Source organism: Ctenopharyngodon idella, chromosome 3 (assembly GCF_019924925.1).
Source record: "Ctenopharyngodon idella isolate HZGC_01 chromosome 3, HZGC01, whole genome shotgun sequence".
NCBI classification, from domain to species: domain Eukaryota; kingdom Metazoa; phylum Chordata; class Actinopteri; order Cypriniformes; family Xenocyprididae; genus Ctenopharyngodon; species Ctenopharyngodon idella.
In genome coordinates, this window is record NC_067222.1 from 15,615,596 (window position 1) to 15,640,803 (window position 25,208).

The window sequence follows — 25,208 nt, forward strand, 5'->3', positions numbered from 1 at the left end:
GACCGGAAATTGACCATATTTAGACTTGTTTTTCTATATGTACCACATTCCTATATCATGAAAGTATAGTCTCATTGGACAGTTGCTACACCACCCCTTGAACATGTATAAAAGCCATGTACAGAAGTAAGATTTGGGAGAAGGTTTTGTGAACGGATTGGCTTCATATTCAAGACTCTTTTCCATAGGCCTATGCATTCAATTTCTTTTTATATAACAACAATTATATATATTGGTAATTATGTCCTTTTATTAATTTTATTAAATACGAACAAACGAATGGAATAGAAGTTGTTTTATCTTCGTATCACGAAATGTTTGATATATTATTTAGATAAGGTAATACAGAATGGACACGTACCCCATTTACATATTCAACTGTTCATAATCTTTACGTAACAGGCTAAAATGCTTTTATGTTATTGTTTTATGTTATAAAATAGTTTTATGTTATTGTTTTTGCTGTCTAGCCTAACGCTAGCTGCCAGAGTGGTTTACCGTGAGTGATGTCATCTGCAGGGTTATCTTTAGACTTAACATACCGCCATGCTCGAGGAGAAGTCAGCTCCTGAATCTCGGCAACTCTCGTGCCCACAAACACTTTGTATCTGCAGGATTCTGACTGAATCCACGTCAGCACTGTTTTAGAGTCACTCCATAAGGTCAGCTGCTGAATGGCCAGGGTGAGTTCTCTTTCTAGAGGCCTCGTCAACTGGGCCCCTGTAAGTGATGCACACAGTTCAAATCTCGATGTAACTGCATTTAGGTGCCACTCTAGATCTTGCTGCAATGAATGCAACCTCCACTTGGCCTTCTGTATTTTGTGTTCTGAGATATGCAAATGACCCGTATACATGATCCGAAGTATCACAAAATATGTGAATGGCTCTTGTGCAGGCTTCAGAATACAGTTGGAGGCTGCTATAACATCGTAGAATGGCAATTCTCTCAATGTCCTGCAGCTCCTACTCCCACGTGCACCAGGATTGATGAAGGTCACTAATCAGCTTGGGGTCGTCCTAGTCACGTTTTTTTTTTTTTTTTGTCCCATAATCATTATACAAGGACTTTGGCTTTTGTTGTATATGGGATCATGTAACCCAAAGGGTCATACTAACTGACTAGAACATGATAGATATATCTCATTGTGGGAACCTGTGGTTCTAGCTGCCGTGCATTGTAGCCAAGAGTGTCTGTTTGGCAAAGCCAACGTAGACCAGGGGTGGGTTCTGAGACATTCACTGCTTTTCTTTTCTTTCTACGGACAAGAATACATCTTCATCTGGTAGGGTGTGGTCACGGACATGCTTCAGTAAAGCAAAGGTTGCACAGCAGGGGCTGCAAGTAGGGTAACACTTAGCACTCCTACACATTTAATTCAATTCAATTCACATTTATTTTTATAGCGCTTTTCACAATACATATCGTTTCAAAGCAGCTTTACAGAGAATGCATGTCAACATTACAATTTGGAGAATGCAGTTAGCTAATAATGTAATAATTTAGGCAATTCATTTACAATCACATTTACAGGGTTCTCATGCTGCATATTTCTCCACAGAAATCTGAGCAGTGGCTTATCCTCTGGCAGTAGATGAATCTGATGAAACATGACTTTGATGTTGCTTGTGATAGCCATCATATACTCTCTGAAGAGGAAGCCTAGCAATGTGGAAGTGAGAGTGGGCCCTGGTAAGATATACTCAGTGAGATTGTGCCCCTCAAATGGGAAGGAGCCATTGTACACTACTCTGTTTTTACCATTATGGTGTACCATATGGTGAGGTATGTACCAAGATTCAGGGGTCTGGTCTGCAGCCTCAGGAGCTAGTTTAACTGCATAAACAGTTTGCTCCAGCCTTTCAATATCTAGGTTGTATGCTTTGGCCAAGTCTAGATCTTTACTAAGACACCTTCCTAAACCTCTGAGGTCGGGGAGGACTGCCTCTTTCGGTGCTGTCAGCTTGGGCATCTCTTTTTTGTGCAAGAGGGGTGTAGCATACCTGAGCACTCCATCTATATTACTGTCTTGGCCTCAAGCAAATCTATGGCTTCTTGATCACATCATGAGCATGTCACCACTTTCTCATTATGGTAAGGTGAAGTGTCTAACTGCCAGTCTTTCAACATGTTGCAAGAGCTCTGATGCTGGGGAGGCAACGGATGTGAAAAGACACTGCTGTGCTGGTAATTGGTACTGAACTACATTTGCAGACCCTTCTAACACCAGCTGGCCCACCTGGTGGTCCGAAGCGCACTGGCTCTATAGGGGCAATCAAGTGGTGGTGATCAGAGCCTATGAGTAACAGTGGCTGCACTTCAGAAAAGCCATGAAGAGGCAGACCTTTGAAATGCTAGAATTTCTCCTGTAGAGCTGGCACTGGATGTGAATGTTTAGCTAAGCCTAAATGTTCTGTAGTGAATGCACCTCCTATCTTGAAACAAGTCTTGAATCTGTAGGGTTTAATATGGAGTTGGCCCACCCTTTGCAGTTATAACAGCCTCAACTCTTCTGGGAAGGCTTTCTACAAGGTTTAGGAGTGTGTTCATGGGAATTTTTGACCATTCTTCTAGAAGCCAATTGTAAGGTCAGGCACTGATGTTGGAGAGAAGGCCTAGCTCGCAGTCTCCATTCTTATTCATCCCAAAGGTGTTCAATCGGGTTGAGGTCAGGACTCTGTGCAGGCCAGTCAAGTTCCTCCACTCCAAACTCACTCATCCATGTCTTTATGGACCTTGCTTTGTGCACTGGTGCGCAGTCATGCTGGAAGAGGAAGGGGCCATCCCCAAACTGTTCCCACAAAGTTGAGAGCATGAAATTGTCCAAAATGACTTGGTATGCCGAAGCATTAAGAGTTCCTTTCACTTGAACTAAGGGGCCAAGCCCAACCCCTGGAAAACAACCCCACACCATAATCCCCCCTCTACCAAAATTTAGACTTGGCACAATGCAGTCAGGCAAGTACCATTCTCCTGGCAACCACGCGTGATTGGTCACTCCAGAGAACACTTCTCCACTGCTCTAGAGTCCAGTGGCGGCGTGCTTTACACCACTGCATCCGACGCTTTGCATTGCACTTGGTGATGTAAGGCTTGGATGCAGCTGCTCGGCCATGGAAACCCATTCCATGAAGCTCTCTATGCACTGTTCTTGAGCTAATCTGAAGGCCACACAAAGTTTGGAGGACTGTAGCTACTGACACTGCAGAAAGTTGGCGACTTCTGCGCACTGGATGCCTCAGCATGCGCTGACCCTGCTCTGTGATTTTACGTGGCCTACCACTTCGTGGCTGAGTTGCTGTTGTTCCCAATTGCTTCCACTTTGTTATGATACCACTAACAGTTGACTGTTGAATATTTAGTAGTGAGGAAATTTCATGAATGGACTTATTGCACAGGTGGCAACCTATCACTGTACAACGCTTAAATTCACTGAGCTCCTGAGAGCGACCCATTCTTTCACAAATGTTTGTAGAAGCAGTTTGCATGCCTAGGTGCTTGATTTTATACACCTGTGGCCATGGAAGTGATTGGAACACCTGAATTCAATGATTTGGAGGGGTGTCCCAATGCTTTTGGCAATATAGTGTATATATATATATATATATATGCTCTCTCTAGAGGGGGTATGTGGCCATCAGGGATAAAGTCTCTGGGTGGATGATAAGGCCTTGTGGTGTAGTCTGGCTGTTCTCTAAAACTAAGAACAGGTACGATAAGGCAGCTGTTGCTGATGTGGGACATGGTTCGTATAGTATTCTGGGCTGCGTGCTGGGTACGCTGTGACTGAGAATGGCTAGGGGAAGTTGAGCGATAGGGGGCAGGCTTGTCCTCTGGTGGTGACTTGAGACTCATTCTACACAGGTCATCTGAAATGGCAGAAGCACTAACCTGTTCATCATCTACAGACTTTATAGCCTGCTTCTGGATTATCATTCTCTTTAGCAGCCTGTCTACTGCAATCTGCAATGGCCTTGTGGGATCATGGACCTGGTACGGGTCTAAGTTTAGTTTGGGTTACAGAGGCCTCACGTGGTGATTTGGTATGGGGCAGAGGGACGGGACTCTGAGATGAGGCTGTTTCAACCATTTCTATCCTATGTCTCATAATGGTTTGATGCAGTTGCTGATTCTCTTCTCTGAGGTGCTGAATCACTGTGTGAGCATCTTTGGCTGCATATGGTTCTCCAGTAATTTCCTTCTCCTGCTCCAACTCCTGCCATCGGGTGAGGGGTGTCAAATCAGCAGCTCCCTCTGACTGATAAAGTGCATCTTGCATTTCTGACTCTCTGTGGTGGTGTGCGAGTTGCAGTTTGGAAACAGGTGGGTATGTGTGCTGGAAGCTTCTGTATTCTACCTCGTAATCCACCAATTGACGTGTGGACCTTGGCACCCGTCTGCTGCGGACATCGGGATCAGACTGTCATTTCACTAGCTCTGGACATCTTATTCCATGGCAATCACACACAATCCAGCTTGAAGGACCGTGTTGAATAGTTTTTAAAGAACTGCACTGGAATTGTTGTTTTGGTTTGTGATCACCAGGGGGGGTCGGTAAGAATGCACAAAGCCAGTGGTCAGTACTCAACTGATGCTCCATTTATTATGCACGCTCTCACATACATATGGCACGTGTGTGGTGTCTAAACAAATAATGAAATATACATAATAAATAACAACTGAAATAAATACACTATACATAAGATCAACAGCAGTAAATATTTAAATAAGACGATTAGACAGAGCGCCATTATCTGACGGCACACTGACATACTGACTGAAAGGGTTATACACAGGCAAAAACCCTATATGCTGGTTAACAAATTAATATAATCTAAATAATCATAATGCAATACACAAACTTGCAGTATTAAATGTGCGAACTATAGATGGCTGGATTTGCTCTGGACTTGCTTAAACAGCTTAAAACTCAAATTCTCACACTAAAGACAAGAAACAAGATGTTAGAATCATAGAAGCATGATATAGACAACACACAATTCTTTCGAACGCACACCCAATGAAAGCAACTTTATAGAGAGCAGCTGACAGAGCTGTAAGAACTAAAATGTCGTCCTTCTAATGGGTGGGCCAAACAAAACTGTCAATCACATATCAACATCAAATCAGAAAATAGTATGGAAAATACTGGGCCTTTTCAACAATTAAATTACAAATAAGTTTTTAGTGTACTCTTAAATGTGGTTTAATGCAGCCTGCAGTGAACTTTGCAGCTAATAAAGATTTTCATGCTCTTTTTTCCACTCAAGTACATTCCACAAACAATGCAGTCCTACTGTATGTTTACTAGCGATATAACAACCAAATATAGAACATTTATTCACAAGACAAGCGCGCTAATCCACAAGAAACTGATTATTGTAAACTGTACTTGACTGTCATAAAACTTTGAATGGCGGGCACTGACGTTACACAATAGGCAGAGAGGTGCCGCACGTGATCCAAGTTAGCCGTTACACTTTCTCCAATGCTAAGAGATACAGACCTTCTCATTTCCCTATAAGACAATCTCTGCTATAAATGCAAACAATAGGTGGACATTTAGCCAAACCTCTTATTTTGTTTTCCACATAAAGAATCTAATGTTTTGATCGCCATTTAGAAATTACAGTACAATTTAGAGTTATAAATGTATTCATTTCTTGATCTGCTTTCCAGACTCAGTATTATGGAGGAGAATGGCTGATCATGAGCTTGTAAGACTCTGTGTTTGGGCTCATTCTGGGCTGGAAACTTTATGAGGAAAGATTTACAGAGGAAGTACAAGAGGAAGAGGAAGGAAGGTAACAAAAACTCATAGGAGTTTTGATATTACATGAAGGATCTGATCTTCCATCTGAAGGTTTGAATATTCAGTCTCAGTGTTTCTGAAGGGTGTAAGAGACCCAGAACTGAACATTTACTGACATCATGATCCTGAACTGAGACTCAAACCTCAATCGATTCTTACAATAAAAATTATAACACTGATTTTTCTCTCTGTTGATCTTGAAGAGTCTCAATTTCAATTTGTACTGTTGAAGTTGGTTTACAGCTAGAATTAGTTATAAAAGCAAATCACTATTACATGAATACAAAGAACAAGTGTGATGACAGTTAAACATCCTGTCTCAATAACAAATGAAGAACGAGACTGAACTCTTAAATCACTGTCTAAGGAGTGTATTTCTCTGATTGTTGATCATGTTTGTGAAACCACTGAATCCGGCTGAGTCTCTTGGTTTTGTTCATTCGGTAGAGGATTCATCTCATGTGATTCTGCTGAGGCCTGGTTCTGGTTTGATCCAGCGGCTGGAGTTTCATCAGAAGCTGCTGCATTCTGGGTTCAGAATAAGACATGTTTTAACACGTGTTTTCAACAGTTTCACAGCAGTGATTCTCAGTCCTGCTCCTGGAGTCTCCTCATATTAACAGTTTTACCACATAGAAGCATTTTCTGTTTAAGTTGAAGGAAATGTTGTTTCAAAATCACATGACCTGCTGCTGATAACTTTATTATAACTCTAGTATATAACATAGTACTTGTGGGACTGTTTGAGCAGATGATCAGGATGTGGTTTTACAGATATTTCAGGTATTAGAGTCAATAAACTGCGGGAGGGGTCATGTTCAGTTCACTCAGTTTTGTCGTGGCAACAAGATCATTTTTTCAAGGTAACAACATCCTCATGTCGTGGCCTCGAGATCCTATGTTGAGAGAACGATATATTACCGTTTTAAAATGCGATGTTGCCAATAGACGGCATTCAAATGAAGTTTATTATCATTAATAAATGATAAAGGAATAAATAAGATAGATTAAGACAGATTAGAGTAACAATTAAGGACCAGTGGTCCTGGAGGGACACTGTCCTGCAGACAACTTGCTTCAACACACCTGACTGGAAGTTTCTAGTATGCCTAATTAGATATGTTGATTAGATATTAGATATTGATTATCTGTTCAGGAGTGTTTAATTGGGGTTGGAGCTGAACTCTGCAGGATGGTGGCCCTCTAGGACCGAGTTTGGAGACCTCTGGTCTATGCATTTCTGATAATTCCAGGTTGCTATGGTAATACAGGTTGTTTACGCATTAAACTCGTGGCCATGAGAAATAGATATCGTTCCGTGGCCATAAGAAATAGTTAAGAAATAGATATTGTTCCCAATTCTGTCCACATTTAAAGTAAAGAATAGCACATTTGACAAATCCAATTTAAATGATGTAGAGTCAGGAAGAAACTGTTTTATTCCACATAAGGTGTTTTCTCTTTGCTCATGGTGGCCATACTGAGATCACATGACCAGCTGAATACTGCTCACTTTATCTCAGAAATGCCTCAACAGAGCTGTACTGAACAAGTACTTTTTATTTATATAAATACATATTTTTACAGTGATGCTGTGTCACACTCATGTGTGTCTGTATGAAGACTTCAGTCAAAACATGAACATAAAATAACTGAGTGCACCTTTAACATCAAGTGATACTGCAGGTGAATTAATAAAACGTAATATACATTAAATATGACACTAACCTGACATGACTCCAGACATGGTTTGATCCCTGTGAGTTCAGAGGAGGAAAAGAGATTTACAGGATTATTCAGATTCAGAACATGTCAGACTGGATAATAGATGAGTCCTGGTTTAAACAAAGAAAAATAAACCTTCAAATATCCAAATATCAATATTTGTTTGCTGAATCTTTAAAAGAAATTTATTTGATCATTTATTTGATCATTATTCATATTAAGGTATTTATTAAATATCTTGTTTTTGATTTTCAAAAATCATTGTTTATTTTTCCTTTCATCATTTATAAACAAACATTTTTTTTTATTATTATTTCTACATCAATTTTACACACATGGGTTAAAAATGACCAATACAGAAACCACATTTTTGCAAATGAGAACATATTTACTGCAGAAAACTATTCACCTGCCACAATTCAACATGGCTTCTTTTGTATATTTGATGCATGTAAGTCTTATTTTATTTCATACAATAGGCTATATTATATTTCATGATTTATATTTTTTGTCATAAATCAATGCTATTGGTCACCCTTTACATCTCAGTGTTCCTGAAAAGTAACAGTTTTGGACATACAAGGTTTCTGACGACAGTGACAATATATAATAAGTACATATTGATCAACGGTTTGATGTGCATTTGAAAATATTCTTGTGCCTTTGATTTTCTTTATCCAGAGTGTTAGTATGGCTGGTCCATATTAAATGGCTGAAATGGTTGTAGAGATGCTGCATACAGAACAGGATGAGGCAATTAGGGCTGATTCAGAGTCTGAAATATCTGATGCTGATGACCCAGACTATGTGCCACAGAGTCAATCTGAAAAAATCCAGCTCCACTAGATAAAGAAGACTTGTCTGATGTGTCCTCTGAAGAGGAAACTTAAACCCAGTCCAATAAATTGAGTAAGAAGGGGTCTTCCTGGATCGAGCATCCCCCCCTCAGGACAGAACAAGAAGCATCCTGAAGAGATGCCAAGGACCTGCACCTGGTTCAACACCTGTTTCACAGAAAGATGCCTGAGCATTTCATACCTGGGTATGGCATGGCTTGTGCATTTGAAGGATAGTGATACAAAAATGATTTTTATTCAAAAAGAAAGAAATGAAAAAAGAAAACAAATATTTGATCATTGAGAAATACCTGGAATAGTGAATGATGGAATTAATTTCTTGCAATATATGTGATATAGAAAATAAAAACTCAATCATGTTATTGAGTTGTGAAATGTGTGGCTATATGGAGATACAAGGTTTCCACTCGACAGTGACAATATATATGATATTTTATGTAATATAAATATAAATATAAATATGTAATATTTCAACTTGCCCTAGCTAACATTAGCTAGCTAGAATAGAATATGTCAACAGCAAGCAAGCTAATAGTATTGGACATATTTATCTCTCTCACTAGTGATGGATTTCAAGGTCAAGGTAACCATGGCCTAACATTCAAATATTATATCCAGTTATTTTTCACAATTTATCAAATATTTTCTAAGGTAAAAATAAATAAATAAATAAATAATAATAATAAGGGGGTGGTGTTCACACTGCACCACTAGGCAGATGAGCTGCTTTTGGCAGCCAACGGTTAAAGGGCGGAAGAGATCCTGGACTGATCCAATGGCCAAATGTGTGGGGGAGTAAACCTTTCAAATCAGGAGTGGAGCCCTGAAGGCGGACAGTTCCCTGTATTCACGCACTGTTCCGGCAGCTCCTGCAGCCAAGCTGGTGCCAAACGTATTGCTGTGCATTCCTTTGGACTACATAGGTGAGGCCGAGAGGGGGATCTTGACGACTGGGCATCCCAGGATCTCCATACATTTTGCCCAGGCTTGCGCCCTGGAGAGGTCACTCCAGTGCCGCTGTTCTAGCGACAACATAACACGGGAGACGGTAGTTACGAGTTATAAGCCCAGAGCGGATTGGCATAAGCTCAGGCGGTACGGGTTGTCTCCGACGGTGGGAGGGATCATCGTGTCCCACTGGTCAGCTAACGCCCGCCTTAAGCTGGGCAGCCCCCAGCCAGTAAGGTGCTGACCAGCCACAGTCTGCCTGCTTCAATGGGTGCTTGGATCTTAGAGAAATGACCGAAAAGCAGACTGCAAAACCAACACCAGGCAAAAGAAGAAGAAGAAAAAATAAACAGCCAGCCCTGCGGCTGGCAAGCTGGAATGTCAGAACCACGTGCCCTGGCCACTTAAACGACTGAACATCGACATTGCTGCCTTACAGGAGACCAAACTCCCCATCCAACGGCAGCCTCAGCGAACAGGACTATACGTTCTTTTGGCAGGGAAAGGAGCCTAAGGAGCCTCAAATTCACGGCATTGGATTTGCAGGGAGGAACTCTATGCTGTCCTCAATTGAGCCGCCTTCTGGAGGTATGCCCAGAATCCTCTCTCTCTGCCGCTCTACCTCTTCAGGCCCAGTTAACATCCTGAGCATCTATGCTCCTACACTCTGCTCCGCAGCTGAGACAAAGGACGAATTATATGAAGAGCTTGTGACCACCATCAAAGCCATCTTACCACCTGTTCCTACTCTGGAACTTCAACGCCCTGATCGGAGCCGACCACATTTCCTGGCCCCGTTGCATCAGCCACTTAGACAATAGCAAGCTTAACGAAAATGGACAGAGACTGTTAGAACTTTGTTCGTACCATGACCTGTGCATTTCAAACATGTTTTTCCTCAACCAAACCCTGCCATCGAGTGTCCTGGTGTCACCCCAGATCCCGTCACTGGCAGCAGCTGGATCTTGTCATTACCAGAAGACCCCTGCTGAACTGCGTTCTCACTACCCACAGCTACTATAGTGCCGACTGTGACACTGACCACTCACTGGTTGGAAGCAAGGTACGTTTTTACCCCAAGCAGAAAGAATGGCCACGTATCAACACAGCCCTGACATCAGTCCCAGAAGTTTGTATACGCTTTACCAGTGCCACTGAAGAGGCCCTTAAGGACTGTCCAGACAACAGTGCGGAAGAGAGATCCGTGACGCCATCTATAACTCGGCCATGGCAACCTTTGGCAAACGGGAGAAGAAAAATCCTGACTGGTTTGAAGCAGGAATAAACGAACTTGAGCCAGCCATCACAGCCAAACGTACAGCTCTGCTAGACTTCAAGCGCGAGCCTTCAGAGAAGACATTAGCTGCACTCCGGAAGGATGCCCAGCGGATTGCCAGGAAATGCGCTAATAAATTTTGGCTGAACCTCTGTCAGAGCATTCAGCTCTCCGCAGACTGTGGGAACATCTGCGCCATGTATGAGGGCATGAAGAAAGCATTTGGCCCAAGTACCATCAAGATCGCTCCCCTGAGGTCAGCTACAGGCGACGACATCACGGACCGCGGTAAGCAGATGGAGAGATAAGAACATCATCACTGACACTGTAATGGAAAGCACCACCTCCTTGCCCAAGATGGACGAACTGGATGCTTTGCCCACTGTGGACAAGCTCAGCAAGGCCATTGACATTTTAGCATGTGACAAAGCTCCAGGCAGTGACGGCATTCCCCCAGAGGTCATCAAGGCTGGCAAGAAGAGTGTTCTCCTCGACCACCTCCATGAACTCTTACTTCAGTGTTGGGAGGAGGGAACAGTTCCTCAGGACATGCGAGATGCCAACATCATTACGCTCTACAAGAACAAAGGAGACCACAGTGACTGTAACAACTATCACAGCATCTCCTTGCTGAGCATTGTGGGGAAGGTCTTCGCCAGTGTGGTGCTGAACAGACTGTGCTGGCTGAACGTGTCTATTCAGAGACAGCCACTCTACATCGCCTTTATCAACCTGACCAAGGCCTTTGACTTGGTCAGCAGCAGAAGGCCTCGTCACTCTACTGCACAGGATCGGATGTCCCCCCCAAGCTTCTGAAAATGGTCACATCCTTCCATGATGAAATGAAAGGTAACGTCCAGTACGATGGCTCATCTTCGGAACAGTTCCTGATCCGAAGCGGTGTGAAGCAAGGCTGCGTCCTCGCCTCAACACTCTTCGGCATCTTCTTCTCCCTGCTGCTGCGCCACACCTTCAGTCAGTCAGAAGATGGTATCTTCATCCGCACTAGGAGCGATGGCAACTTTTTCAACCTTGCACGTCCTGATTAGGGAGATGCTGTTTGTTGATGACGCCGCCCTGACTGCCCATACCGAGGAATTTAATATTGATGTAGAAATAATGAAAAAATCTGTTTGTTTATAAAGCAAGAAAGGAAAAAAATTATGATTTGTGGAAATCAAAAACAAGATATTTAATGAATATCTAGAATAATAAATGATAAAAAATACATTTCTTTCAAAGATTCAGCAAAGAATCACTCAGCCATGATTGAAATAACATAGGGAATGAATAGAGAATGTCATTTTAGACCCATGTTGTGCATTAGAAGGGTAGTGATACAAAAATGATTTTTATTAAAAAAGTAAGAAAGGAAAAATGAAAATAAAGATTTGTGATTATCAAAAACAAGTTCATTGAGGAATACCTGGGAATATTGAATGATTAAATTAATTTCTTGTGAAGATATAAAGTAAAAACTTTTTCTGCTGTGAACTGTGAGCAGCTGTCAGTGAATCAGACTAAAGATCACAGTCAATAAACATGCGCGTGAGATTCATCAATCATCACAACACAAAACTGATCATTTATTCCCTGAAAAGACAGATGATTGGTCTCCTATGTAGTCATATTTTAAAATAAAAATCCCTTAAACAAATATGAGAGGCATCAAAACAGCTGAAGTGAATGTAATTCATTTAATTGTCTTTAAGTGCAGGTTATACTCACAGGGTTCAAATACCAGTAAAACCATCAGAAACAAAGTGAAGATGAATTCAGAGGAAAAGACGACGATCCTCAGATCTCCAACTGCACCTTTACCATTAACTGAGGATGAAAAGAAACGTCTAGGTTACTATTGTAACCCCCGTTCCCTGAAGGAGGGAACAGAGATGTTGTGTCAATACTGATGTAATGGGGTCTCGCCTGGGAGCCCAATCACCTCCAAAGGTACAAAACAAGCCAATGGGAATTGGCCAGTGAGATTTACATGCCGGGCCACACCCCCAGCATCCGGGTATAAATAGGACCGGCATACTCACTCCATTCATATTTTGCTGAGGAGCCGAGATAGGTACCTGGCCGCTCAGCAGTGACTCAGGGCTATGGCAAGGGGACGTAACGTCTCCGTTCCCTCCTTCAGGGAACGGGGGTTACAATAGTAACCTAGACGTTCCCATTCAGTCAGTCACGTTCGACGTTACGTCGATACTGACGTAATGGGGTCCAATGGAAAGCACCATAGCAACTAAGCCATGTTACGAGCAGATGCTGGCAAGCTGTGGCGTGCCCAAATGCAGGTGCTAGCACAGACTCGTAACCCTCCAGCGCCCAGAGTAAGCCTGAGGTGTCTTCCATACCAGTGGGATGGAGAGGACAGGGCGTTACTCAGGAGATGGAGTGGAATTCTAGCACTCAGAGACAGGGCAGAGCCGCCCAGGGAAAGACACGGGTTTACCGTCAGGGAAACCGTACCGTGGACAGACACATATGGGATTACCCGAGGGGAATCACATCATATGGGCATCTAGCCCAGTACAAGGGCTGACCCACTGGGCATGTACACGAGTACTGGACCTGGCGCCGGATGCCTCCGCCGTGTCTGGCTGCCGCAGGATGCAGGAGGAACTCCACAGGGTTCACCATGTGGGGAACTGAACTGAGGAGCGGGAAAAGTGCTCGCATTCCCTCAACCGAGGAAAATGGCACAAGCAAGCAAACACCCGTGTCTATCTACGTGTAGACAGCACACGGGTGGACACCGGGTCCACTCGGAAATTATAATATCTCGCGAACGTGTTCGGTGTCGCCCAGCCTGCAGCTCTGCAAATGTCTGCTACAGAAGCGCTGTGCGCCAACGCCCAGGAGGAGGCAACACCCCTAGTGGAGTGAGCTCGCAACCCGAGGGGGCACGGCTCACCTTGGGACTGGTACGGCAAGGCGATGGCATCCACTATCCAGTGGGCCAACCTCTGTTTGGAGACAGCCAGCGTGGAGCGCTGTGGCGCATACTTTGGAGGCAGTGTGTCCCGAAGTAGAGGCTGTGAGTGGGGTGCACTCACGTGGCTCAGAGTGTCCCGTAAGGGACGGGGCAGGGTGGTGTGGGAGGCTGCATGTCCCCAGGGCGCCAAAGCCCTGCCCGTGGCGAAAGAGGTTGTGGCTGAGAGTGAGGAAGCGGTACGTCGCCCACTGTCAGCACAGACCCTGAAAAACTGCTCTTTTATTGAAAAAGTGGGTAGGGCCAGTGGTGGAACAGAAATAAAAGGAAACACAGGATTCTCCACCCGGCCCTCTCCCGGGGGAAGGAGCGGTGCCTTCACCATCTCCTGGGACAGAGCAGTCCCCTCCGTCTCTGGGCCATCCTTCTCAGGACTGCTTCTTAGACTTCTTCTTGGAGGGCTTAGCGGCCTAGGCGGGTGGCGTCGCCTTCCTGCGGGTAGCTTGGGGAGGATGGGAAGATTCCGACCTCCCGGGAGCCTGTGCAGCCACAGGGGGACACCCTCGGCGAGGAGCAGACTGGGGGCCAGCCAGTGGCGGAATGGTGGCAACATCACGGCGGGGCAAGATGTGCTTGATGGCCTCCGTCTGCTTTTGCACTGCCAAGAATTGCTGTGCGAAGTCCTCGACAGTGTCGTCGAAGAGGCCGGCCTAGGAAATAGGGGCGTCGAGAAAGCAGACTTTGTCGGCGTCCTTCATTTCGGCCAGGTCCAACCAAAGATGTCGTTCCTGGACCACCAGGGTGGACATCGTCTGACCCAGGGCCCACGGCGTGACTTTCGTCGCTCGGAGGGCGAGGTCAGTCGCCGTGCGCAGTTCTTGCAAGTGCCCTGGCTCAGAACTACCCTCGTGCAGCTCCTTGAGAGCTTTCACCTGATGAACCTGCAAGATGGCCATGGCGTGCAGGGCGGAGGCCACCTGTCCAGCGGCAGAGTAAGCCTTAGCAGCCAGAGCTGCTGTCGTCTTACTTGCCTTGGACGGGAGGCGCGGGCGATTCCGCCAGGTGGCCGCAGACTGCAGGCACAACTGCACCGCAATCACACGTTCCACCAGTGGAATGTCCACGTAACCCTTGGCGGCCCCACCATCGAGGGTAGTGAGAGTGGAGGAGGCAGAAGATCGGTTTCAGGCAGTAAAAGGTGCCTTCCACGTCTTCTGAACCTCCTCATGCACCTCCGGGAAGAAAGGCACTGGGGCGGGACATGGCTGAGAACCACGCCCTGCACCCAGAAACCAATCATCAGACGGCAAGCGCTCGGGACACGGTGGAGGGTTCCACTCGAGCCTGATGCCCGCGGCGGCCCGGGCAAGCATGGCAGTCAACTCTAAATCCGATGGCACATGGTGTTGTAGAGGAGTGGGAGGTTCGTGGGGGCGGGCCCGATGAAGAAGCTCCCACTGTAACCCTCAGATCTCCCAGAGTGCTAACCAGACCGGCAGCCTTTACAGCCGCGGGTGGCTGGGTAGCAGCAAAGGGGACTCGTGCTTCCATGTTAAAGAAGGAGAGTCGCGATCTTAATGCCAACATGGACATGTCCTCGCATTGAGGGCATGTGCCATCCACGAGCGCTGACTCAGCATGCTGTTTACCCAGACAAGTGAGACAGTAATCATGGCTGTCAGACAAGGTCAGGAAACGACCGCATCCAGAAACACACGGACAAAAAGCCATCTTGAAAAAGACGCTGGTCGCCCGTGCTCGCTCTTTTAGAATACCCACCAGCTGAAGCACACAGGGATGAGTGCAGCACCGTCCTGTGCCACCGGAACAAAAACAATAAAAGCAATAAAAGCAATAAAAATTGCTGTTTTTGGAGATGACTCCAAGCAATTAAAATTGCTGTTTTTGCTCTGTTAGAGGAAATTCACTCTGTAGAGGTGAGAGAACAATCCACAACCGATCAGCTCCGAAGCAAAAGTATGAATGGAGTGAGTATGCCGGTCCTATTTATACCTGGATGCCGGGGGTGTGGCCCGGCATATAAATCTCACTGGCCAATTCCCATTGGCTTGTTTTGTACCTTCGGAGGTGATTGGGCTCCCAGGCGAGACCCCATTACGTCAGTATCGACGTAACATCGAACGTGACTGACTGAATGGGAACAACAGGATTTTATTTACAGCATGAACAGCTGATTATAAGGCTTATTATTACTCCAAATTAATATATGTGAATGGAAATAATAATAATAACTGAGATGAAGCGGATTTCTGCCTCACAGTGAGATTTTACCACTCACTTAGTTCAGATTAAAATGCTGTATTAGTTTATATGTATTTAATGCAGAGTTAATGGTTTATATGCAGATATATTACTGTAAGCAGATGCTGTGTGATGTTGAAGTGTTCGCTCACCTGTTTTCAGTATCAGTTCAGTCATCAGAGCAACAGAGTTCAGTAAAACAACACCAACTGATCCAAACACATACACAGGAACAAGACGGAGATGAGCTGGAAGATCAAATAATACAATATCATCACCATTAGATCAGATGAAGCCACGTAACAACCACTACAGAAAAAAACAAAAATCTCCACATCTTTCTAAATCTGATTCTTAGTCTGTTTGGAGTTTGAAACTAATAATAAATAATAAATTATTCAAAAATATTCTGTAGAATAATAATGTTTTTCATCATTCATTCACAGTGAAATATTACAGTAAAATAAAAACAGCAGCTGAGGTTGTCTGAACTTCACCATAAAAATACAGCTGCAGCGTTTCAGGATTTATGGATTTAACTTAAACTTAACTGCTATAATGTTAATATACCAGAAATAAAATACCATAAAACACAGGAGGTGACAAGAAAGTTCATTGTTTATCACAAGCAGCTTCTCCACAAGCTGATGAAGTAAATATTAATATAGAAGCTGCAGAGCTGTCATTAACACAAACACTGAACACCATCATGATGACACACAATAAAATAATGCAGTTAACATGAACAGCACAAGATGTAACATGAGGCCCTAATGTAAATAACTGAGAAGAAAAAAGAATCTGTATATAGTAAAGGAACTTACTGTTAACAGGTTTTTACTGTATAATTTTACAGTCTTTATAATAATTTTACAGTGTAGAGACTCAATCTCTCTTCAGAAGAGACGAACAGAAGTGAAGAGAATAAACTGTACCATGTTTAAATGAGCCTGTGAAGTTTATCACTGTCCAGAGTAACTGAAGAAACACAATCATACAGATCCATCCCACACGATCTGAACATGAACAAACACATCATCATCGTCATGGTAACAGTTTCTGTAGGGTTAAATAACTGACAGACATTTACCTTAAGTACACTTTAGCAGAAATGTAAAATATATTAAAAATATGTTTCAGATATATAATTTTATATTATCGTACCCTTTTCATTTTTCAGAGTGGTGATGTAGAAATAGACCAGTATAGCATTGACCATTAACATGAACATTAACCACACTGATCTCATGACCGAAGATGAACCTGAAAAACATGTTTAATAATATTAGTTTAAAAAGAAGTGCATTTCTGTTTGACACTGACTGAATAAAATCAAGACCATACATTAATCATAATATATAATCATCTCACAAATGCTCAGAACAACTGAACACAGATTATTATGAAATCCCTGGAAGCATTTCTACTCTCACTCAAAATCTGTAAAGATCAGGGGTTGTATTCACAAAACATCTTAAGGCTAAAAGTAGCTCCTAAGTAGCCGATTTAGGAGAAACTCTTTAAAATAATGGGCATGTCAGTCCTAATTTTCAAGAGGACTCCTAAACCACTAAGACCAAATCACAAATGGTCCTAATCCACCCAAAGACAATGTAAACCATGAGGCAATAGCGACAGAGCCTTGGGTGCTGAACTTTTTCTTCATAAATGCAATACACTTCGATTTATAGATTTGAATCAACGATGAGACGCCAAAAATACATCTTTATCAAATAAATAAATATTATCTGATAACATGTGGCAGGTTTTCATGAGTTCACATTTATAAATGATTGAATAGAGTAAAAAAAAAAATCATAAGCGTATTTGGTGTGCTGTCCAAGGGGATCGAGGACTCCAAGCTTGGAATTTAGCCCAAACCCAAAGTTCTCTCCCGTATCCCCAGCCGAGAGTGAGGGACGGGGTGGCGGAGTGATGCAGAAAACTGTCGAAGTAACTATAGGCGAGTCGGCTCTCGTCTGTGTATATATTCCTCCTCTCGAGCTGATTAGATAGACCGAATGTGAATGTGTTCCTCCCAAACTTTGTTTATAAAACATAATTTGTCACTTGCATTTTGCATTCTCTTAAGATGCAAACATCCAAGAGGCGGTCCACAATTAACTGTATATACTAGTTTAATTAGTGACACTTAGCATTTAAAATCTTTATTTGAATATGGCAACATTTTTATTAAAAAACTACAATATTTCTATGATTAAATCGCTGACTCCTCCCCCATCAGCCAATCACTGTGTGTATACTCCATAGCAACGAGGTCAACCCCGCCCTTACTCTTAGCTTAAGACTTCTCTCTATTCCTTAGTAAAAGTTTGTCTGTGCAGCTTTGTGAATAGGTTTTAAGAGAAAACTCTTGGCTAAGAACTTTTACTGCTATTTAGAAGAACTCTTAGTAGTAAGATAAAATGTTTTGTGAATACGGCCCCAGACATTCATAATGACACGAGCAAAATATTGATCTCATTATGATGTCGTGAGTTATGTGTGTTTATATCAGGGATCAGATCATAATTCATCAAACACTTACAGCCCATTTGTTGAGCACATGTTTCGTCCCAATTGTATCTTGTCACAGTGAGAAACACTGGTACAACTGCAATAATGATGAATCCTGAAAACAGAAGAGTGATTATATTAATACTGAGATTCACAGAAGAGTGATTATAATAATACACTGACAGACTCATTCACACATGAATCACTCTCAGTGTGTAATGTGTTAATGTGATTTACTAATGAAAGACATCAGTTTATTATATCCATCACTCATCATATTTACAGTATGTCAGATTCACTTCTGCTTGTAAGATGAAAATGGTTTTATTTTCAGCATTTTAAAACTTGAGGATTAATAAAGAGAATGAGGAGCACAGCTGAATAATATTGGCTATATATGGGCAACATCACATGTGCAGCAGATGTTAGCACAGATGTGATTCAATCACAGCCTCATATTTAAAAGGTGTTTTATAAAACTCAATCTCTTTTTCTTACTCCATCCTCATATAAACTGTAATTAATTAATCAGATGGATATTTTTAATGAGTGTGTATGAATGAAGCAGTAACATCTCAGATGCATCTGGAACACAACTGGAAAGTTTCCACAGAATTTTCTTGATCTGATTTTAATACAGTTGAATAATGTTTTCTTGCACTATTACTCATAAATGAATGTAAACAGTTCATAAATGTAAACTCACCTCCTCTACCAGATCCAAAGGCGAAGAACAGGAGGATGATTTTTAGTGAAGGCAGAACATTAAAGCTTATTCTAGCCAGAGCCCTGAATATATTAATGATCTGTTTACTTAATTTCCCAATTAATCTAGCCAATGCTGTATAAGAGAAAAAACAACAACAACAAAAAAACAATTAATTAATTAATCCATCCAAGTGTTTGATCTGATTTTGAATTAATACCATGATAAACAATAAGTACTGTAGCTGAGGGGCTAAGGACTGTAAGGTGCTAGTGTCACTAATGAGGTGGAGTTGGTCCGGGTGTGTCGGTTAGAACACCAAAGTTGGAGAAAGGAATCCAGTTCAACAGATTTATTTGTACAAGTATAAGCAGAGGGGGAGCAAGGTCGTAGTGTGTTGTATTAAACAGTGTTCTCAGATCACATATAGGAGATGAGCATGAATATTGGTGCAGAGTGGTATCGTCTTATGCTTTATGTCATTAGAAGTGTGTCAGCATAACAAACAATGCTTCTTATTCACAACATCCATATACTCAAATTCATACCAACAACATAAATGGCATTACTAAGCTACTGGCTTCCCCCAAACTTAAACGCAATGTTGCATTTGTTACAAAAAACAGGATATTATGAACCGTTATAAACAGCTTACATTATTACACTTTATACTAGATGTGAACTAAAATATTGCTATACTTCAAACTAGCGTCCACTTTGTATCATCACTCTTTTAACATCTCTATTTAGTAAACAGCAATCAACTCAGCTTGAGTAATATTATGAAATGTACAATACTCACTTTCTCTCTGGACGCACACAAATTTAAACACTCAAAGGAACATAAAGATGACCATATAACTGCTGTCTGTCACGCAATCTTACGGCTCAGACAGGTGACGGCTGATGCAAAACTGAATTGCGTGCACACAGCACTGTGAAGCACTCCACAGAATGTGCTGCGTTCCATCAAAAAAAAAAAAAGTCCCCCCGATCGGGAAGAAAGCGCTCTTATGCATCCATGTCATAAATCAGTGACATTAATGAGACTTTCACACAGCCACCCCCAAATTGCATGCAATTTGCTCCTGAGAAAGGCTCACTGCTCAGCCTCTTCTGTAGGCACTCCAACGGAATCCGTTTCCCCATCTGATTCTGGGATAGCTGGGAGGATGATGAGATGGGCAACTGGTCTGGTGTAGACTTTGTCCTTGATCCGGACATCTGCTGACCTTACACGACCATCAGTGCTCTGACGTACCTTAGTCACTCTGCCGACTGGCCAGAGAGCCCTAAGAAGCTGTGGGTCCATCATCAGAACAACAAAGTCGACCACAAGATCCACTGTGGGGGTATGCTACTTCTGTCAGTGCTGTAAGGTTGGCAGGTAGTACTTTATAAACCTAGACCAGAAGTGGTCTGCCAAAACCTGACAGTACCTCCATCTTCTCCTGCTCATGTCTTCACTCCGCACCATCAAGAGGATGTTTGGAGCGATTGTATCCAGATCTGCTATGTTGGATGAGGTATATCCCAGTGTTTTTTTGTTCAATATTGCCTCGACTTCCAGCAAGACAGTACAGAGTACTTCTTCGGAGACTGACTGAACTCCTATAACTGTATACAAAGCCGATTTTTTTACCGATCTTATCTCTCGCTCCCATGCCCCACCGAAATAGGGTGCTGCTGGGGTGTTGAAGTGATGGCGGTGCAGCAAAGGGTTACATGCGTATCCCCCCTGTGGAGCGGGCTGTTGCTATGTGTATGCAGCTGTGCCCCAACTCCACCTGGCCGGGGGAGCCGTGCCTCCCTTCCTGGGCCTGTAAGCACTCGTCGGACCTTACTGGCAAGACTTACCCGGCCTGCGGGAAGCCACTTCCGCCTTGCAAGCTATGCCGTTGTTGCAGGTCCATCAGGCCAAGGCACTGAAGGACCTGCACGAGGGTGGTCACGATCCACAAGTTCTCCATGAACTTCGTACTGCAACTGACCTCGCGCTTTGCGCGACAAAGGTTACGGCAGGGTCAGTGGGTCATGCAATGTCCACTATGGTGTTCCATCTCTGGCTGTGTCTGACTGACATGAGGGATACTGACAAAGTCAGGTTCCTTAATTCCCCCGTGTCCCAGACCGGCCTCTTCAGTGACATGGTCGAGAACTTTGCCCAGCATCCATCCTGCCGTGGTGGTCTGCTGCTGCGTCCACCCATCTGCCGCCAGCAGCACCTCAGCCTGCTCATCCCTGAGGCTCCCCAGTCTGTCTCGCTACCTCATTCGGACCATCAGGCTCGGCTATGCGCTTCAATTCGCCCTGCGTCCCAGGGTTCAGGGACATCCACTTCACTTCAGTGAAAGCTGTCGATGCCCATGTCTTACGTGCGGAGATCGCGGTCCTACTGGCGAAGAACGCAATAGAGCCGGTCCTCCAGCCGATATGAGGTCAGGGTTTTACAGCCCATACTTCATTGTACCCAAAAAAAGCGGTGGGTTACAACCGATCTTGGACCTGCGAATTTTGAATCGGAGCATTCACAAGCTACCGTTCAAATGCTCACGCAGAAACGCATCTTCGAGTGCATCCGTCCCCAAGATTGGTTTGCAGCAATCGATCTGAAAGAAACTTTCATGTCTTGATTCTCCCTCAACACAGGCCGTTCCTGTGCTTTGTGTTCGAGGGTCGAGCATATCAGTACAAGGTCCTACCCTTCTGGATGGCCCTGTCTCCCCACGTCTTCACGAAATTCGTGGAGGGAGCCCTTGTTCCCATGAGAGAACAGGGTGTTCGCATCCTCAACTATCTCGACAACTGGCTTATTCTAGCTCAGCACATCATATTTCTCATAAAGATATGAAAGCAAAATCATCAGCATTATCTTACAGTGTTTGATCAGACTTGATATGATTCGTGATTCACAGGTTTTTGATTGAATTGCAGAATCTTCTAAATGATTAATAATTTTTAAAAATAAAAGGTATCATAAAAATTTCATTTTGTTTTTTTTTAGTACTGCTATTTTAAAAGAAGCTATTTCACATAACAGATTTCTCATATATTTAACAAGACAAAATAATAACTGAATGTACACAGAAGACTCAGTTCAAGAGTTCATATACTCCTGATTCATGTGTTGATCTGGACGATCAAAACCTGCAAACATTCACTGATGCTCAACACAACAGCACATCAAGAGTCTGCAGTGTACACTTATGAACAGGGGGATTGATGGAAATGGTTCTTGTTTTGTTTACATATCATATTTTTTTCCTTTACTTCTGTCCTTTAGAAGACATTTATATGTTTTCCAGATGACAAAATAAGATCAATTTACCCCAATCATCCTGTGCAAAAGTTTACACCCCTGGACTATTAATCAACCTTCTGAAGCATCAGTGAATGTTTGAACCTGTTTTAATAGTTGTGTTTGAGTCACTCAGTTATTCTCAGTGTGAAAAGACGAATCTGAAAATCATACAGTCACTGCTGGAAAGGGTTCAAATATGCTGATTATGCTGAAAAACTGAAGAATCTGCAGGACCTGGAGGATTGTGCTGAAGAACAGAGCTCAGTTTAACTGCTCAGGACAAACAAGAGACTCATGAACAACCATCACAAAACAAACTAACAGTGGTGGATCATCCAGGTAACCACACACAGTATTAAGATTTATGAGATTTATAACTTTTGAAATGCTTGTGTAAATTCAGCTGTAATTTTGTCTTATGGATTATATATAAACACTGTTGTGTGAAATATCTTATTTTATATACAGTACTAAACAAAAACATGCAATTTATTATCCCTCATACATAAAAAAGATAATATTTTTTCAGATTCTGCAAAGGAAATGTAAATTTATAACCTCAGCTATACATACAGGCTATACCTGGAAATCAACACAGACTGAAACATGCTGATAAAATATTTTACAGCTGAGCAAAACTATTCCATATTTCACTATTATGTTAATTATTTTCATGATTTTTCATGGCCTGGAAATCACAATTTGAAAATTCTCTGTTATTTCAGGGTTTTCCAGACTGTGAATCAGTGAATCAATGACATGAGGTGATCGGACGCCTCTGAAAATGTTTCAATAAGAGAGTGTGTTCAATCCTGAGGAGAAAATAATGATAAAAGTGCTGAGTATATCTGTGAGAGAGATAAACTAATAACTTTACCTGCTGATTCACTGCTATTATTTCAATTCACATCCTTATAACAGCCATAAAATCTGCTATATAAAGACCTTGTCTAATGGAAATGCTTCAATTAACTGATAATCAGGTCTGATATTATGGTTTGTATATTTTGTAACTCAAACAGCATTAATGTGGTAAAACATGATTTCTGCTCATGTCACTGACTCTTGATGAAGGAAATACTTACAGTAAATAATAAATAAGAGGTTTAGCAGAAGCACCATCGCAAACATGACTATAATCATGACACCTTCAAATCCGGCGTAATTCAGACTTTTGTCCCAGGCAGATTTAAACAGAACTGGAATAAAGGAAGAGAAAAAACAACAATTACTAAAATAGAAGAACAAAATATAAACACAGATCACAGGAATTACAAAAACTCTTCTCACTGAACAGATGCTTTTATACAAACATTACGACACATTCTTTAACTGTCAGTCTCTCTTCTGATACTGACCCTTGACCTTTGTGCTGATTATATGACCTCTGACCCTGACACAGGTTGAGATGTCATTCAGAAGTAGCTTTAGTTCAGTCACTAACATGATGTCTACTGTAACAATTAATGCAATATTTTCATAACTAACCGGTGCAGATCATAAATGTGTCGAGTCACACAGAGATTCAGTGAACATGTAGAATATGATATACTGACAGAAATACAACAGTAACACAAGACACTTCCAAGTATTAATGATTTCCTGCAGGATATTGGAAATATCACATCATTTAAATGTAATTATTGTTCAATTGTTAATGTGCATTTTAATGTGTTTATGATGATGACTGTTAATTTACATCTGGATTTATTTACCTGAATAAAAAACACCTGAGAAAACAATATATTCTGCCAAATAACTGTCAGACTGAATCCATGTTTTAATATTGCCTGTAAAACAGAAAAGATTAAATAATTACATCCACAATATCATTTTCAACACCAAAACAATGAAACAAATGCCAAAAAAAAAAAAAACATTGAAATTTCTTTGTTGTAAAATTCATTGGTTTATGTGTAAACATTATGCGTATTATAATTCATATACTATAATAATATATAAATAATAATAAATCAGTCATACCTGTGAAGTTATTAATATATGGAGCCGCCCAGAGCAACATGAGAGGCCTCAGAAAATAAAGAGCACAACAAGAGACCGACTCAAACAGAGATCCTGAAACAACACCAGATATTACTGTACATATAAACAGATATTTGAATGATAAATCATAATGCATTGATAAACCATCAGTATTGAAACACTGACCTTCAGAAACACCCCAGAGGACAAAAGACAGAAACATCAGAATATTTGGACAGAAGACGAGAAACATCTGAAGACGAAACACTGTGTCTGGAGAGAAAAGACAAAATAACACATGTTCAGTCAAATAATAAAATTATGTTTTAATGAAATATTTATTAATTATTTAAACTATCATTATCAGTCATTCAGTTTTATTTAAAACACATCTCTGTTCTTCCTGACTATTACACATATAACTTAATGAATCAAACTCAAACTGTGTTGGAAACACAAATGTAATATCATAAATGGCTATACTACGCTCAAAAAAACGTTGGTTCTTTAGCGGTTCTTTGCAGTGGTTAAGGTGATATTTAGCACCGCTACCGTATGAAGAACCTGTTAAGCCCCTGTATGGTTCTTTAAAGGTTCTCTAACTCTCTTATTCTCTTAGTTTAGTTGGGGAAAGGATTAAAAAACAACATTAAAATACAGTGTATTTTCTGAAGATAAAGTGGTTCTCAACCTTTTTGTCCCCAAGGTCCCACTACACTGTAAAAAGTGAATATGGGTGTAAGTTGTGTCCTGAAGGCCCTTATGTTTGTGGTAGTTGCATTGGATCTCAATGGAGGGACAGAAACCTCTCAGACTTCATCAAAAATATCTTAATTTGTGTTCTGAAGATGAACAAAGATCTTACGAATGTAGAGCGACATGT

At 42.0% G+C, this 25,208-nt stretch overlaps 1 protein-coding gene across 21 annotated transcripts in view; it reads right to left on the minus strand.

Moving 5' to 3' along the window:
• LOC127508103 (uncharacterized) overlaps positions 1-25,208 on the minus strand; it is an 86,859-nt gene that overhangs the window by 42,180 nt on the left and 19,471 nt on the right. For 3 of the 21 annotated variants that reach the window (XM_051885741.1, XM_051885737.1, XM_051885725.1), the window contains exons 8-19: positions 24,512-24,598; positions 24,326-24,418; positions 24,058-24,132; positions 23,428-23,541; positions 19,042-19,176; positions 18,367-18,450; positions 16,983-17,081; positions 16,754-16,834; positions 15,971-16,066; positions 12,347-12,445; positions 7,541-7,569; positions 4,578-6,340 (exon numbers count right to left, since the gene is read on the minus strand). The exons of 6 other annotated variants lie outside the window; for them this stretch is intronic. In XM_051885741.1, coding sequence (XP_051741701.1) covers positions 6,203-6,340; positions 7,541-7,569; positions 12,347-12,445; positions 15,971-16,066; positions 16,754-16,834; positions 16,983-17,081; positions 18,367-18,450; positions 19,042-19,176; positions 23,428-23,541; positions 24,058-24,132; positions 24,326-24,418; positions 24,512-24,598 — 1,130 coding nt within the window. In that variant the 3' untranslated portion in view covers positions 4,578-6,202. Of the gene's footprint in view, positions 1-4,577; positions 6,341-7,540; positions 7,570-7,599; positions 8,542-12,346; positions 12,446-15,970; positions 16,067-16,753; positions 16,835-16,982; positions 17,082-18,366; positions 18,451-19,041; positions 19,177-23,427; positions 23,542-24,057; positions 24,133-24,325; positions 24,419-24,511; positions 24,599-25,208 lie in introns of those variants that run through there. 12 more of the 21 variants (XR_007928701.1, XM_051885734.1, XM_051885739.1 and 9 more) reach the window with 10 other exon arrangements.